This window comes from Carassius carassius, chromosome 2 (genome assembly GCF_963082965.1).
Source record: "Carassius carassius chromosome 2, fCarCar2.1, whole genome shotgun sequence".
In the NCBI taxonomy this organism is placed as follows: Eukaryota; Metazoa; Chordata; class Actinopteri; order Cypriniformes; family Cyprinidae; genus Carassius; species Carassius carassius.
This window is the reverse complement of record NC_081756.1, coordinates 6,643,827-6,659,666: the sequence shown is the minus strand read 5'-3', so window position 1 is coordinate 6,659,666 and position 15,840 is coordinate 6,643,827. Positions and strand designations below refer to the sequence as shown.

At 35.1% G+C, this 15,840-nt stretch overlaps 1 protein-coding gene across 1 annotated transcript in view; it reads left to right on the top strand.

Moving 5' to 3' along the window:
* The first annotated feature begins 244 nt into the window (after positions 1–244).
* The window catches only part of LOC132101207 (ventral anterior homeobox 2-like), an 18,763-nt gene continuing 3,167 nt past the window's right edge, over positions 245–15,840 (top strand). The window contains exons 1-2 of the mRNA XM_059505953.1: positions 245–943; positions 3,168–3,355. Of these exons, the coding sequence (XP_059361936.1) occupies positions 502–943; positions 3,168–3,355 (630 nt within the window). The 5' untranslated portion in view covers positions 245–501. The remainder of the gene's footprint in view (positions 944–3,167; positions 3,356–15,840) is intronic.

The following is a 15,840-nucleotide window of genomic DNA, read 5'->3' as shown; positions in this document are numbered from 1 at the left end:
TATGCTCTTACTCTAGAAATGATATGTTAACACTACGGCTGTTGCCTCTAGACTGTGTTCAAAATATTCTAATCACACTCACAAATTTGTATTCTATTGTCTATTATAGGACGTTCTTGAATTTGGTCCAAAATATAATGAAGAAATCAGTCGGCTCTTTCCCCAGAGCTTCTGTAGAGCCCAGAGCAGATACAAAAACACACCCAGTGTAGACAACGAGTAAATCGACTATATAGCCTATAAGTCATAAAGGAGAGAAAAAAGGAAAGTTTGTGTATCTTGGATCCATGTTGGTTGTGTTGAATTACTTCTACGTGGTTAAGCAGTGAAGCGCCTCCCAGTGTCTCGGTCATAGACCTTGAAACCCAGCGCATATATCCAGAATGTATTTGGGTTGAGCGCGCTCCTATAGCTGAGGAGGGTCCTTCCACTTGCACACAGGGCCCCCTCCACCTCAACCTACCCTCCCTTCTTTATACACTCCTCCTGCATGGACGCCCGATGCCCGGACATGCTAAAATATTTGGGAAGAAGCTCGGTTCCGTCGCTGGAGTCTGTAGCTGGATTCTAATTTGTTGTTTTAATGGGAATAATCTTCCAATTTCTGACAGGAAAGAATTTACGCTGACTATTTATTCAACCTCAGAGACCGCTCAGGAAAATAAGCGAACACACAAACAGATAAATTATTACATGTTTGATCAAGCCACGAGTATGGGCGATGGAATCGCCGAGGACCGAAACCACTGTGGATGCGATTCGTTGTGCCGTGACCGCGGCAGAGACTCCAAAACCCGGGCGGAAGTGGGGAACCGGTCACCTGTGCAGAGTTCTTCCGACACACCCGGGACTTCGGCCTCCACACCGACTTCATCGAGCGAGGATGGACACGATAAACTTTTAGGAGTCGATCCGGACTACTGTCGAAGGATTCTGGTCAGAGGTGAGTGAGCGACTATTTATCGTAAATGTGTTATTAAATAGTTTCCTATTTGTTTAAAAACAAAATCATTAATATATATATATATATATATTTACAATATCTCAATCAGACTCCGTTTCATTTCATTGTCATTCAAATATAAAACAAAAGTAGCCACTTTAGAAATATATCAAACAGACTCCCTTTCGTTTTTTAGTGTATTTTGTTCTTGTGGTCGTGATTATTATAATATGCAAACCATAAATATCTGAGATTAGTTCACAGTATTTACAAATTACGGTTTATGACCAACATTGATACAAAAATGTATGCACACAATTGTAGGTATTATCTGCCAAAAGGCGACCCCAAAATCTTAAAATGATGCTCATTGAATACATTTAAAAAAAAAAAATACATCAATATCTGAAACTTTACAAATATTTAAAACCTCAACAATTTATCAAATATTCTAAATATAAATAAAATAGCCTATACGTGTTTTCGAAGGGTGTATTTTTTTATGTAGTGCTTTAAATTGATGAAAGGGGTTATACATTTAATGTAATAAAAACTATAACCATTAAACATGAGTGTTGAGCATAGTTTGTGTGTGAATCCGCAAATGTTGTTAAATTTGAGAGCCTAAAACAAACAAGGACTTAAACAAGCAAACATTACCCATAATCGAAAGCGGTTCTTTAAATTGTTTAGGAAACAAAAACAAAAAGAATATAAAAACTTCCATTTGATTTATCAAAATCCATTTGATTTATTTTTTGACAGAACACACTTCATTTACAGGGGTAAAATATTTCTAAAAACATTATACAATTGAGAAAAGGGAACAAATGTTAGAACAAAAAGTAAGAAATACGCAGTAAGCCCACAATCCCCGGCGTCACTATTTGTTTTTAAAGCTGACGATTGACTGCGGCCGAGTCCTCCTGATAGCCGGGGTCACTGAAAGGTCAGCAGGCCTGAGTCATAGACCCATAGACTTGCGTTGATTTGCAACAGTGAGGAAAAAAGCAATTAAAAAAGGTTTGCCATTAACATTCGACCGCTTTTCTTTTCTTCTTTATATCACCATTAATCTTAGTTCAACCAAGTGTGATCCTAAAATACTGAGTTTAGTTGCCAGGCAGACATTCACATAGGCAGAGCTACAGATGTACAGATTGTCATTCTATACATTAATAATTTGCCACAACATTGCAACACATCTAATTAAACCAATTCTAATAACATCATATCACATTAATATGATTTAACAGTTACCATTTTTGAAGTTCTGAAAAAAAAAACAACAACAGCAAAGCGACAATAAGTATCTTCCTGTGGTCACAATCTGACAGCTATAAGCCATTGCAATATGACCTTATTAAAATTAAGGTTTACCTTTTTTTTTTCTCGAAATAGTGCACGTTTTGGTTTGAGACATAAGTATTAGTATTTCTTTACTTTTACCTTTATTAAATATTTTCTAAGGTTTAATGATGGTGATGCATCAGTCAACATGAAAAAAGTTACTATAAAAATGTTATTCAGCTTCATAAGCTGAATATATAAGTTTAAAGTAGTTGAAATATATTAATTTCTGTATTATCTGTAAAAAATATATTCATTATGTTTGGTTTCTAGGAAAATGTGGAATAAGAACTAAGAGTGGAAATCTTTCTCAAATTAATCAATTCAATTGCACTGTTTATGCTCAAAGACTCAAAACCACTTGGATATTTAATTTTAAAGTGACATGAAATTGAATTGTATGTATGAATTGTAAGTATAATATCAATAAAATGTTGTGTTACTGTTGATAATCATGTTTTATGGTGACAAATAATAATCTTCAACTGACTGCAAACTAAAAGCTTGCTCACTTTTGGAGTTTTCTGCTACACACAGCTTAAAAACACAGGACACTGGAGTTTAAAGCTCCTCTTTGGCAACTTATTTGTGTTTCGTATGATGTACTGACAAAATCAAATCGCTATTAAACTACTACCCGGCTTTATTGAGCTAAGCTCATGTTTAACTCAAAATGTGTACAAATTATCTCATTTTTTTCTGTGATGTAAAAATGATCTAAAATACATGTACACACTCTTATTGTCTTAGATATAGGCCTATACTATGTTTTTAAATGGCCTACCTTACAATATATTAATCAATTAGATTTTCTCCCACGCCTAATATTGTAAAAATCTACTTATTTCAAAACATGTGTTTGTGTCCTAAACAGACGCCAAGGGCACTATTCGGGAGATTGTTTTGCCAAAAGGCCTGGATCTAGACCGGCCGAAGCGCACGCGGACCTCGTTCACGGCGGAGCAGCTCTACCGGCTGGAGCTCGAGTTCCAGCGATGCCAGTATGTGGTCGGGCGCGAGCGCACGGAGCTCGCCAGACAGCTCAATCTTTCAGAAACTCAGGTATGAAACGCATTCATGCTTGTTAGACATGATAATAGTGAGCTTCGCTTTTGAATGCGATGCTGCTTTTTAATGCAATATATAATTTAATAGCCTATAAAATATTTAGTTGCATGGTTGGTGTACGTGTTGTTGTTATTATTATTATTATTACACATTTTGTAGGCTATTTTACAATTATATTAATTAGTACAGTTCTGTTTGCAACTTGGTTGTCCCTTTAAATTCTCCAAAATTCCTTTTCATGTGATTTTGTTTTGATGACATCGGAGTTATTTCTTCGATTTTTCTAGTGTTTGATTTTTATTATAGCACTGTGAGGTATAGCTCGATAAATGAGATTCGATTCGATTAGATTAACTCTAGTGCAGTGTGGAAAATAAGTATTTACGTCAGATGTGTTTTTTTAAGAGTCCGCAAACTACCTCAACATTTCTTTTAGAGACTGCCTGTTATTTTAAAATTGAATTTCACAGTGTATTTACAACAAAACAATTTACTGGCTTATAAACTAAATAAATCTTTTACATGATATCCTCAATGATAATACCATGTAAAAATACAGTAAATGAGCCTAATGCAATCTTAAATTGCAATAAATAAATAAATAGTTATATAGTTATTAATATCCCAATAAAACTGATATAAAAACGACCTGTTTTGGTTGACCTGTTCTGTCGCTGAATATAAAAATATTTATCGATGTGAAACGGGAAATAAGTAAATGTAAATACAGCAATGGTCTAACGGACGGATAAACAAATAAATGAATACTATTTGTTTCGTCATAGCAGTCAATGGTTGGTCAGATGGTATAGCAAACAGCAAAAAAAAAAAAAATTGTAACGAGTGTAGATGTCAAATCGTGTGCTAGAGTTGCCAGTGTCCTCTCTGCAAATGCTGCATGTCAGCCTCCATTGTTATGAACACAATACTCATAATTAGTATTCGCACAGTGGGCGTTAGTGGGAGGCGCATTTCTTTATCCAGACGTGGAAAAAAAATTTATACAAAAATAAATAAAAGGGGGCCCAGTTGTCCAGTCATCATTCGTGCACTCTGCTGGCGTCACTTCAGATTTATTTTATTATCTCTTTTTTAAGTTGTCGTAATTTAAAATGGTAATTTTAAAGTTCGATTTAGTAAAACGGTGTCATCCAAGTGATAAAACAAAACAAAAAAAACAACCGGATAACAACTATGAAATTCAGACGATTAAACGACGCTATTCCATTATTCGCGGATCTGGCTTACTTTACCAGACTCAGTTTTCATTATAAACTATCACACAGAGAATATCCTTTATTATCTTTCTTAATAGTATATTATTGTTATTAGTGTTCCTGTAGCTCAATTGGTATAGAGCAATGCGCTATCAAGCACAATGTTGGGGGTTCGATTCTCCGGGAACACATGATATGTAAAAATTGATAGCCTGAATGCACTGTAAGTCGCTTTGGACAAAAGCGTCTGCTAAATGTAAATTTAATAAAAAAATCACTCTAATATGTTATGTAATAGCCTATATAAATGCTGTATAATATTAATATTGACATTTCTTTGAAATTACTCCATCATTGCCTGCTATATTTATATATATATATATATAGCAGGCAATGATGGAGTAATTTCCAAGAAATGTCAATATTATCTGCACAGACCACTGTGCCATTAAATGGTTAATGGAGCTATTTATGATGTTTGCAGTTTTCAAACCTTGCTTCTTACCCGTCTGTTATTATTTTAAAAATCTGATCAAAGGAAAACATTAATACATTGTTACCAAATTCGAAATGAATGAATTAATGAAACTAATTGATAAATTAATAGGTCTAATTGCCCAATTTAAAATTCTTTTCGATCTGCTGCATACTGTATATAAATCTGTTTTCCTAAAAACAATGTGCGTAAATTCTTAATACTTTACAGGGGTCATATGACGTTGCTAAAAATGAAATTATTTGGTGTATTTGGTGTAATGCAATGCGTTTATGTGGTTTAAGGATAAAAAACACATTCTTTTCCACATACTGTACATTATTGTTTCTCCTCTATGTCCCACCTTTCTGAAACGCATCGATTTTTACAAAGCTCATAATTCTGAAAAGCAGGTGTATGCTGATTGGCCAGCTATGCAGTGTGTTGTGATTGGCCAAATGTGTGACAGAAATGATAAGCCCCTTACCATACTGTGATGCTGTGTGTCCCGGGGCAATGAAACAAAACCAGTAAAACCCCATTACAAATGAGGCATTTGTTGCATCCAGTGGGGACATAATTACTGATTATAATGACTTATAGTGTATTTTTACACGTTGCATATTGTCTGCATTTGTGATCGGAGAAACAAGAAGTGCTACTCTATTACTATGATTCAAATGCAGTTTTGAACAGTGTAGTGTTCCTGTAGCTCAACTGGTAGAGCATTGCGCTATCAAGCGCAAGGTTGGGGGTTCGATTTCCGGGAACACATGATAGGTAAAGATTGATAGCCTGAATGCACTGTAAGTCGAGTCTGTTAAATGCATAAATTTAATTTAATCATCAGTGGTAAATCGTTTACATATGAAAAGGTACTTACAGACCTTGCAAAGGTGAGTCCTTGCAAAGTTGTAATTGCCCCACTATAGAAACAGACACCCTGTTTGTAGGCTACTCTCAAAGGACACTGTCCTTGTCCTCCATTAAATGCGCTGCACACATCTGAATATTTCGGTTGGACTGTTCTGGAACAGTGTTGTAAATGCAGCTTAACCATTGATTTCTATAGTTGTTTCCTTTTTTGGAAGACCAAACATACAAAGTAGCTTCGCTTTCACAATGTAACATGCCTGCAGCAACAGAGAATAAAAGTTACACCTTCTTTCTTTCCTTGAACAATTGATCGGCATTTGAAAATCTCCTCACATCATGACATAGAGATGTGGGGCGTGTTAGAAAGAGCTGTTTTAGGTAGGTATGCTTAACTTTTATAAAGAATATCACTTTGGATTTGAAACTTTATTCTTTGCAACTTTACAGATCTTCTTCATGCACCAAGAGCTTGTAACAGTCCAAAGAGAAAGAAAAAGGTTAAATCGCATCATATGACCCCTTTAAGTCAGAATCTGCTCACCGCTCAAAACGCCAGTTTTTATTGAGTGGTGAATTATCCAAGAGGGTCTGGCTGCAGACTTGCACTTACACTCTCAGACTTGCACTCTCGGACACTTGCACTTCCGCTAGTGACATCACTTGCAGTCTTCATTTTTTATTTTATTGAATTTTTTTTTTAAATTTTTGTTTGAATTTCCCAACATTTTATAACAGTAGCCAGGTGGCGAACGTTCTGTACTCGTCTGCTTGCCTGTACGGAGCTGATACTTTTAAAATCACTTAATGCATTTCATAATGCACGTTCATATTTGCTGGTCTGTATATACGTTGAGTCAACAAGACATATAGGCTAGGCCTACTGAATTGTCTTTATCATCTTGTTATTAGGCCACATTAAGCGTTCGCATTGTGTTCATAGTCATCTGCTTGCCTTGTAGGACATTAAAAAATAACTATATATCGAATTAGGTCTTTTAATTGAACTTAACGTATCCTAATACATTATGCCATATTAAGTGTTTGTTTTTTCTACAGGAGGAAAACGCTTAACGAAAGACTTTGTGCATTGCGTTCATATTCTGCTGTTCTGTGGCCACGGATTTGCCGGTCTTGTCTTTTTCTTGCAGGACCCTGTACATTATACTAGTAGGCCTACTAATTTAGTTTTAATCATTTAATCACCACCACAGCGTCTTGTCTCCATTGGCAACATGCACGATTTGTGTTGATTGCAACAAGTGACGTCACAGGTAGCGGAGAGTCCAAGTAGCGATTGCAAGTGACATTGTAGTTTAGTTTCTTTTTTCTTGTCTTCACCACCTGGATTCTGTTGTAAAATGTTGAGAGATCCAAACAAAAAGTTATCAATAAATAGAACAAAATAAAAAAAAAATAAAGACTGCAAGTGACGTCGCTAGCGGAAGCACAATGTGTGAGAATGCAAGTCTGAGAATGAAAGTCTGAGAGTGCAAGTGCAAGTCTGCAGCCAGACCCTTCTCGAATTATGCGCTTTCACAAAGCCTCTCTTTAACATTCAACTGCACAATGTAAGATTCATTAGCCTATTATGTAGTGTAGACAACTTTATTGATTTTAATGGAATGTTGTGAGATCGCGAACTGAATTGAGTGACAGCTTTTCAGCGATTGTGAAGGGAGTGGTCCTTCACACTTACGAGCCTTTATAACTACACTGCGTTAAATACAACTATTATTTTTCATGCTGCTAAGAGAACCGACGGCCTATTACACGCTGCAAAGTTTTGGAAATGACTAATAAATGCGTGATTCACTCTGAAGATACAATTGACATTGTGAAAGGCCTATGACAGCACAGTACAAAAATATGGATTACAATATAATGTAAATGCATGAAAGATTACTAGAAAAAAATTCGTATCAGTCTGTTTTTAAAATCCTTTTATTTTTTTTGTGTGTGTGAAAGTGATAGCCTACCTTATAAATATTCGTAAATGTCTAATTGCTATTTTTGTCATGGTGGAGCCCTTGCTTACACATTATATCTGCAATTTATTAAAAAACCCTCACGCAGTGAATTGATTCTTAATTCTCCATCTCACAGTAAAATTAAAGTGTTAAGTTTAAGTAAGTTTTTTTTTAAATCTCAACATGTTGTTTGTGATGCATTTAACAAGTAATGCAGTGATGCATGTGCAACAGCAATAATGTGAAAAGTTCTGATCTACTGTCATAACATAACATAATATCCATCTAACATATATTATAATTTATTTTTAATCATAATATGGTTAGTTGCTATTATTAATAATATGTAGCTCCGCTTGACACATCTTGTATCGGGGTCCCTGCTCCATGTCTCTATCGTTTAATGCTGAAGACCCCTGCTATAGACCATCTAAAATTAAATTGTATAATGCATTCAGTTTTTTTTAGCTAATATAAATTGAGATTACATTACATTAAATATGTGTTCTTAATGTTTTTCCCACACTCTCCAGGACCATTCCAAAGCAACTAAAAACTAGGTAAAAAAGTAAGAAATAGTGACCAGTTACCAATACAAAGCTATCTCGATTAATAATAATAATTTTCAAAACAAAATAAATACGACATGCGTCAACCAAAAACTAAATGCAATTAATCAAATCATTCAAGAACTTCATTCATCTTTTAACACTCCATTTCACTGGCTCTCACAAATATATAAAATAACATTATCGTATGCAATATTTCTAGAATTCTTATGACCACTAATATTCATATATTTTTTATAATTTCATTTAAATTAAAACTAGGCTTTTTAAAAGAAGTTTACTGAAAACCATATTGTTTCTCGCGGTCAGTGTAAAATGGAGTCTTAAATCGTGTCAAAAGTTTTGTTAAAGCAGCATAAACTTCGTTTAAACGAAAATAATCCAATTTATCTTTCATTAACTTTTAATTGAACTTCCAAAAAATAAATAGTCTAAATAAAATAATATAGGCCTATAGCCTACAGCTTATTTCGTGAAGCTGTAATCATAATCAGCTCTGAAATCATTTCCGTTGTTTCTAGTAAAACTGTGAACCAGCTAGTCACCAAAGTGATCAAATTATGGCTTTTGAAACAGAATTTCGACGTGTGCAAAATTCAAAATATGTGCATTTAGCCCAAGTTTACTTCATTCCAATATTAATATTTGTAAATCTGTATCTATTTATATAATTTAAATATATTTTTGGAAACATGAATAACATAAGATTAAGCTAACCTAACTTAGAGTCTTTATGCACATACAGTATTTTGAGCCTTTGGATAATCGCGTACATAGAAATTAAAAATATATATTTAAAATTAATCAGCAATTATTTTATATAATTTGGCATCACAGTAGCATATGTAGGTGTTTCTATGTTTCTACTGTTACAATATTGAACTACTTCACAATATTCAATAAATTATTCCAGTATTATACACCTTTATCGAAGTCCATTTAATCAAAAATAGCATGGTAATGATTTACATTTAAACTCAGAAATATGTAGTCGAAAGCTCCCGAGTTTGGACTTGTTTTGCACAACTTAAGCTAGTTAGGAGACACCCATGTATTTAACCAGAGGACAAAAAGAAACTAACATCTCCTGTCATGCGCGCGCACGCGACTGTTGCGCCTCAGTTGTGAAAACATTTGCGATGGCTGTGAATTCCTTTCGAATTTCGGCAGATAACACGACCAGATCTAAACTTTTCAGTCTTTATATTTGTGCTTCTCCCCCGCCTATAATAACGCCAATGGTTAGACTATGGAAAATAAACGACGAAAGCTGTATTTGACTGTCTTTGCTTCAAACCCAATCAATATGGCTTTAAATGACCTCGAGGACTCGTTTTAAAAAAGTTAATAACATTAAGATTCCTTTTTAAAGTTGTTTTATTATCATTATTATTATTATTTTGATAGCCGTTATTTCTTCAGTTGTGGTTTTAATTCGAATGGAATAATAAAGTCCAAGCTCTATATTTGCATATTCATATATAATTGATTTCGTTCCCTCGTGATGTTTTAATAAGAATAAAAAATTTCGCCAGTCTTGCGAAAGCAGACAAAAGAGCTTCAAATTATCTTCAAACTGGATCGAATTCAACTCTAAGGCACGAGATCTTACTGTCATTGGATAGATAGATATATAGCTATATTTTTTATGACGTTTAGAGAGGATAGCATGTTGCATGAGTATGATACTCATTATACACCATAGCATTACCACATGACACCATCACTGTACCATGATAAACTTTTAGTTTAGATAAACTACATTTCAGTATCATGGATGGATGAAGATGACTGCAGCTTCTCAGAGGATCAGTTTAGTGTGTTGGAGTGCACATTAGGGCGAAATGATTGGCTAAATGTAATGCATTTCAAAGTTATAGGAATTCCCTGTTCCTTTACATCAAAATACAGGGTTTCTGTCAGACCCTGTCCCCAGCAGGTGGCTCCCCGCTCCAGAGTAACACAGCAGGGATCCAAACCGCACATGACAGGTCCCATAGACTCATCGATCATGGAGTAGATCCCATGTTTGCTAGATATTTATTATCTGAGATGCTGCTGTTAATTTGCTTACAGACTGAATGGGGAGGCTTTATTCAGGCTTTAGTTCAACTGTTAACTTTTATATCAGCTGTGGATTGATGGCTTGGCGTCACTGAATGAAAGCCCACAAAATAGAGAGGCTTGTGCACAAATAAACTGAAGAACAAGAATGCATGAGCCGCAGCATCCTGACCGGTCTGCTTAAAGCATGAGGAAATAAACAGGTTTTGTGAAGCACTTGTTTTTATTAAAGGGAGAGCTTTTTATTAGTCGAGTGAGTGACAGTTCTTCTCAGTATTTCTCTATTTGAGCACAATGATTCTCTTCTATCAGTGTGACCTTAAGCAGAACGCAGAACACAGGATTTGACTTCAACAGACCCTTTAATCAAAGGCAACAGTATGTTGGATTGAAGAAACATTTGGGTTTTGGGGTGAGGGTTATGTACAAACAAAGCTGACAAACATTTAGTCTGAATTCGCAGGTCCTCGCAATGATAAACAGCAGCTTTAACAGAATTAAATTGGCAGTTCTGAAAGCCTTGAGTGAGTCAGTGTGTGCGATCTTTTTATCAATACAGCCAGCAGCATGTTGCCGCAAATCACAACACACAGACGGTCTCACATTAACACAAACAAAAAGTCTTGTGCTAATGATACAGGAATGTGTGGGTTTTTTTTTGTTGCTATAATTGGGTTTCAATATTTTGAGCCTTTTGTGTTTCCCCTTCAAGTTTACAGTTATATTTTGGGTGGGTCACATTTTGGGTGTGTGTTTGTCTTTACACTCTTAAAAATAAAGGTTCTGTATTGGTGTTAATGATTTTTTTTTCACTTTTAACATCCATGGAATCTTTCCGTTCCACAAAAGTTTCTTTATTTTTAGAATGCTCTTCAAACTATAAAAAAATCTTCTTCTAACGCATCATTGTGTTCCTTTAGGAACTTTTAAGAATGTGCCTTTAAATCAGGGTTTACAGTAATGTTTTGTGTAGAAAAACAACCTGTTTCATTTAGAAACATGTTAGATTACATGTGTTAGGATTGTTGCTGACTTCAACGCTGGCCATTTCTTCCTCAATGGGTTTTGTGCTAACCAAGCAAAAAGCCTGGCAATTTTTATTTTCTTTGCCTTTCTAAATAAAATATATCAGGCAAGGACAGAATGATTCTTGTTTGCCACATATAAAATGATTTTGCATGTTGCTGGAAGGCATGACAAGCAGATATACTCAAACATTTTTTCTTTGGTTAGAGTTGAACTTTGACTCTTTTGTTCTCTTGAGGTTTACAGTAATTATTTGGGTACAGAAACACCCTGTTTCACTTAGGAATACAGTACATTTAATGAAAAGTGGGATGTTGTTGACTTCAACACTGTCCAATCGTTCTCAGTGATTTTGTGTTAATCAAGCCAGAGCCTTGCAATTTTTTTTTCTTTGCCTTTTGAAATAAAATATCTCAGTCAAGGACACAAACACACTTTCTTGCCACATAGGAAATGGTTTTGTTTGATTCTAAATGGGGGTAGCATTGTTTAGTTAAGAATAGCCAATTCCAGTCACAGCATAATATGAGAACTTTTTAACGACCAAGGAGTATTAACCTTGAATGAGTAACCAATTCAGAGAACACATTTGATGCATTTGTGTTTGATATTATTAAAAAGACTTTAGAACGAATAGGTGAACATTTATTAAATGAATACAGCTTTTATTTGTCTGAATATCATGTGCTTAAATGTAACAACTGGTGGCTCTGCTGTGTGGTCTTTATTCGCAAGATCCCTGGTCTTAGCTAAACACATTATACCATTCCTTTTGTTGCTTTCAGTTCATCCTTGCGAAACCCATGGATTAAATGGACAAAAGATTGTGTAAGCCATGAACAAATTCAAAGTTTTTTTACAAAGGAAATTGGAAGAATATATTATCTATCCATCCATCCATCCATCTATCTATCTCTGTAGCTTTTTACTCACCGATTATAGTGTCTTGCTCTGTTGCTGCTGAACTGGTGACCTAACAAACATGTTAGTTGTTCATTGGTCTCTTCTACATCCAGACAGCATGTAAAGTAATGTAACGTCTGGGATGAAGAGAAGAGATGAAATCTCGAAGAGGCAAAGAAAGAAAGAAAGATAACAGTTCAGACAATCTGAGTGCTTAAAGGTGGCAGAGTTAGCAGGTCAATTTCATTTTCATTTTACAGTTTAGTTTGCTTTGCTGACCACCGTCTGTGAGAACATTTTAGGAGCAGAAAGTATGAGTCAGGACTTTAACCAGCATGCACGGGTCAAGCCTCAGAGGAGCAGAAAGGTTGATAAGATTGAGGGGCCAGCAATCTTTTCATGCAAGTATGTGGTTTGTCATTTGTTGGCTAGACTGTACTGTAATTATTTGATAGGACCAGAGAGAACAGAAGAGTACAACACTCAACAATGATTTAAGAGCCCCAGATCTGAACACTCACCGGTCCAGTGAATAATTAGTTGTGCTTGATACATTGAGATGGATAGAAATGCCAGCTATTTATATACATTTTGTCATATATACTGTATATATATATATAAATTGTAATAATACATCACAATATTATATTTTTGTTCTGTATTTTTGATCAAATAAATGCAGGCTTGATGAGCAGAAGAAACTTCTTTCAAAAACATTAAAAATAGTAATGTTTCCAAACTTTTGGTCTGTACTGTATATATATATATTCCAAAATGGTTTAATATTACGATATTATTATAGTAATTGAACAAACTATAGTGATTTAAATATAATTTAAATCATTAAAAATAATTAAAATATAAATTATATATAACGATATTATATGCAGATAAACCAGTAGTGTTTAAATGTACATTAAACAATTGAAATTGTAATTAATTATAATAATTGTTATATAAAATATAATTTTAAAAAAATTGACTGTATCATTATATTAATATAACAAAGTACAGTGTTTTAAATGTACATTAAATAATTTAAAATAATTTAAATATAAAAAAAATATTTAAGGTGGAAATGCATCATCACAGTGAAAATGTCTTTTAGACTGTGCTGTTGAAGGTTGACCTCTAAAGGCGCTGTGGTTCAGCAGGGATGCCTTTTAATCCATTGGGTGGCACAAATCAGTATCTGCCCACACTCTGTAAGCCTAATTGCCTGATCACATATACACGCGGGACGTGTCATCCAGTAGTGCTGGGGGAAGGGAACTAATAATAGTCCAAATGCTTTTGCTGTTAGGAAGATTATAGAGCCCTATCTATCAGCCCTCGGTAAGACAGGGTTGACCCTTGGCTGAACCTACACGAACATGTACTTCGGTAAAACTAGAAAACAATGGTCAGTGTACGAGGGAAAGAGGGTAAATGGTTGTAATTGGCTAAGATGATCATGTACGCAGTGAGGAATAAAGAATTTAGATGTTTGCAATATAAGTCTTTTTTTCCCCACTTTTCCCTTCCACATTACAATACAGGTGTGCTGCGTGTTACAAAATGTGTGTACAACATCTAACTGGACATAACAGCACAAGTATGTTCATGTCAAACCATATGTTGTGGCATATGTGCCAAGAGAGTTTCTAAAGACATCAACTCAGGCCTCAGCTAAATCAAAAATAAGTCTCTGTATAGATGCATGAGATTAATGACCTACAAGCTCTTTAAAGAAGGGAGGTCTCAGGGGGATAACTGAATAACCAGAATGCCTCATTGCGTTCCACTATGCACACCATTATCACATGTGTAGGAATGAGAGCACAGTTAGCGGGGCAGTTAAACTTCTGGATGGGGTCAACAGAAGTGTTGAAAATAGTTGTTTCACCATCATTCATGCCCACATACACAGAACAACGTCATGAACAGAGGAGATTTTGGTGAAGAATGTTGGAACTACAATTACAGCAGGACTGATACAATTTCAGTAGGACAGCGAAGGTATCTGATGAATTGACGTACTGGAGATCGTTCTGCACCAGTGCTTTGTGCTGATTCTGAGTTCGCTGAAGAACGAGAGTGGAGTGAATTGGGATGCCGCAGGCGAGGGAGCAAATCCAGGTCATGCAGATCCTGCATTTAGTAATCTCTGCCCCAGCGGTGAACCCTCGATCTAAATTAATATAATCTAAGAGGATTTCATTCCAATAGTGTAGATGTACAATGGAAGATATTTGCTTTTGTATTTTCACTTATCGACTCCCATCTTTTCCTTTTTTTTTTCTTTTACGCTCTGTGAGGTTGTGTAATCTAAAACAGGATGAGCTTCGCCCACTATAGGGCCTGAAAAAAAGTTGCAAAGCACAGATTACAGCCTTGAAGTATGAAAAAGCTTTCAATATACTGAGCATGTAAATACATACTTCCCATACTACACATACTTTTCATGAACAGATAGCATCATCATGCTTGTGTAAGCTTGAAGGGATCACTCCACAATCTCATTATCCTCACACTAATGGCCACATCGAGTCCATGATCTCAGTGTTATAGACCTCAGTTTGCAATAGTGTTTGGCCCAGGTTTTATTCAGCTGTTACTAGCGTCCTGCCGGGTTTACGATTGAAATTAATTTCCGAAGTGTGTTCGTGAGCTGTTCAACACCAACAATACAGGTCAGGGTCATACATTCTTAGAGACAGAGCCGGCCCGCGGTATAGGCAAATGCTAAGGGCGCCACTCATCCATAGGGGCGCCAGAATGAGTGAAAGAGTGAATTTGTTTTTGTTTGTTTTTTACATTTTTTTTTTTTATAATAGGCTACTATTTAAAAACCATTAATTCGAAATACTACCAAATAAAGCAAAAAAAAAAGAAAAAAGTTTTAGACACGGTGAAAGTTTCCTGATTGTGACGGAAGGCCAAATTTACATGACACATTATAAATGAGCATAGTCTGCGATAGATACAGTGCCAAAAAGAAGAGAAGAGGATAAAGACAGAGGTAAAGAGATGTAGTGAAAGAACAATTTATTGCATAGGAGTAAGATACTATAATTTCATGGCAGTTATTTTTACCTGAAACTTAATGTTAGCAGTTGTTCTGAGTTCTGAGTCCCCAGACTGTGATTTTGTACAATCATGTCAGTTTTAAGATACATTTTTTATTATCACTTTTTATTAATGTTTTACTCTACAGTTGTGCAGTTTTGGGGGGATACAGTACAGGCCAAAAGTTTGGAAACATTACTATTTTTAATGTTTTTGAAAGAAGTTTCTTCTGCTCATCAAGCCTGCATTTATTTGATCAAAAATACAGGAAATTTTTTTTTAATATTGTGATATATTATTACAATTTAAAATAATTTGTTTTCAATTTATTATA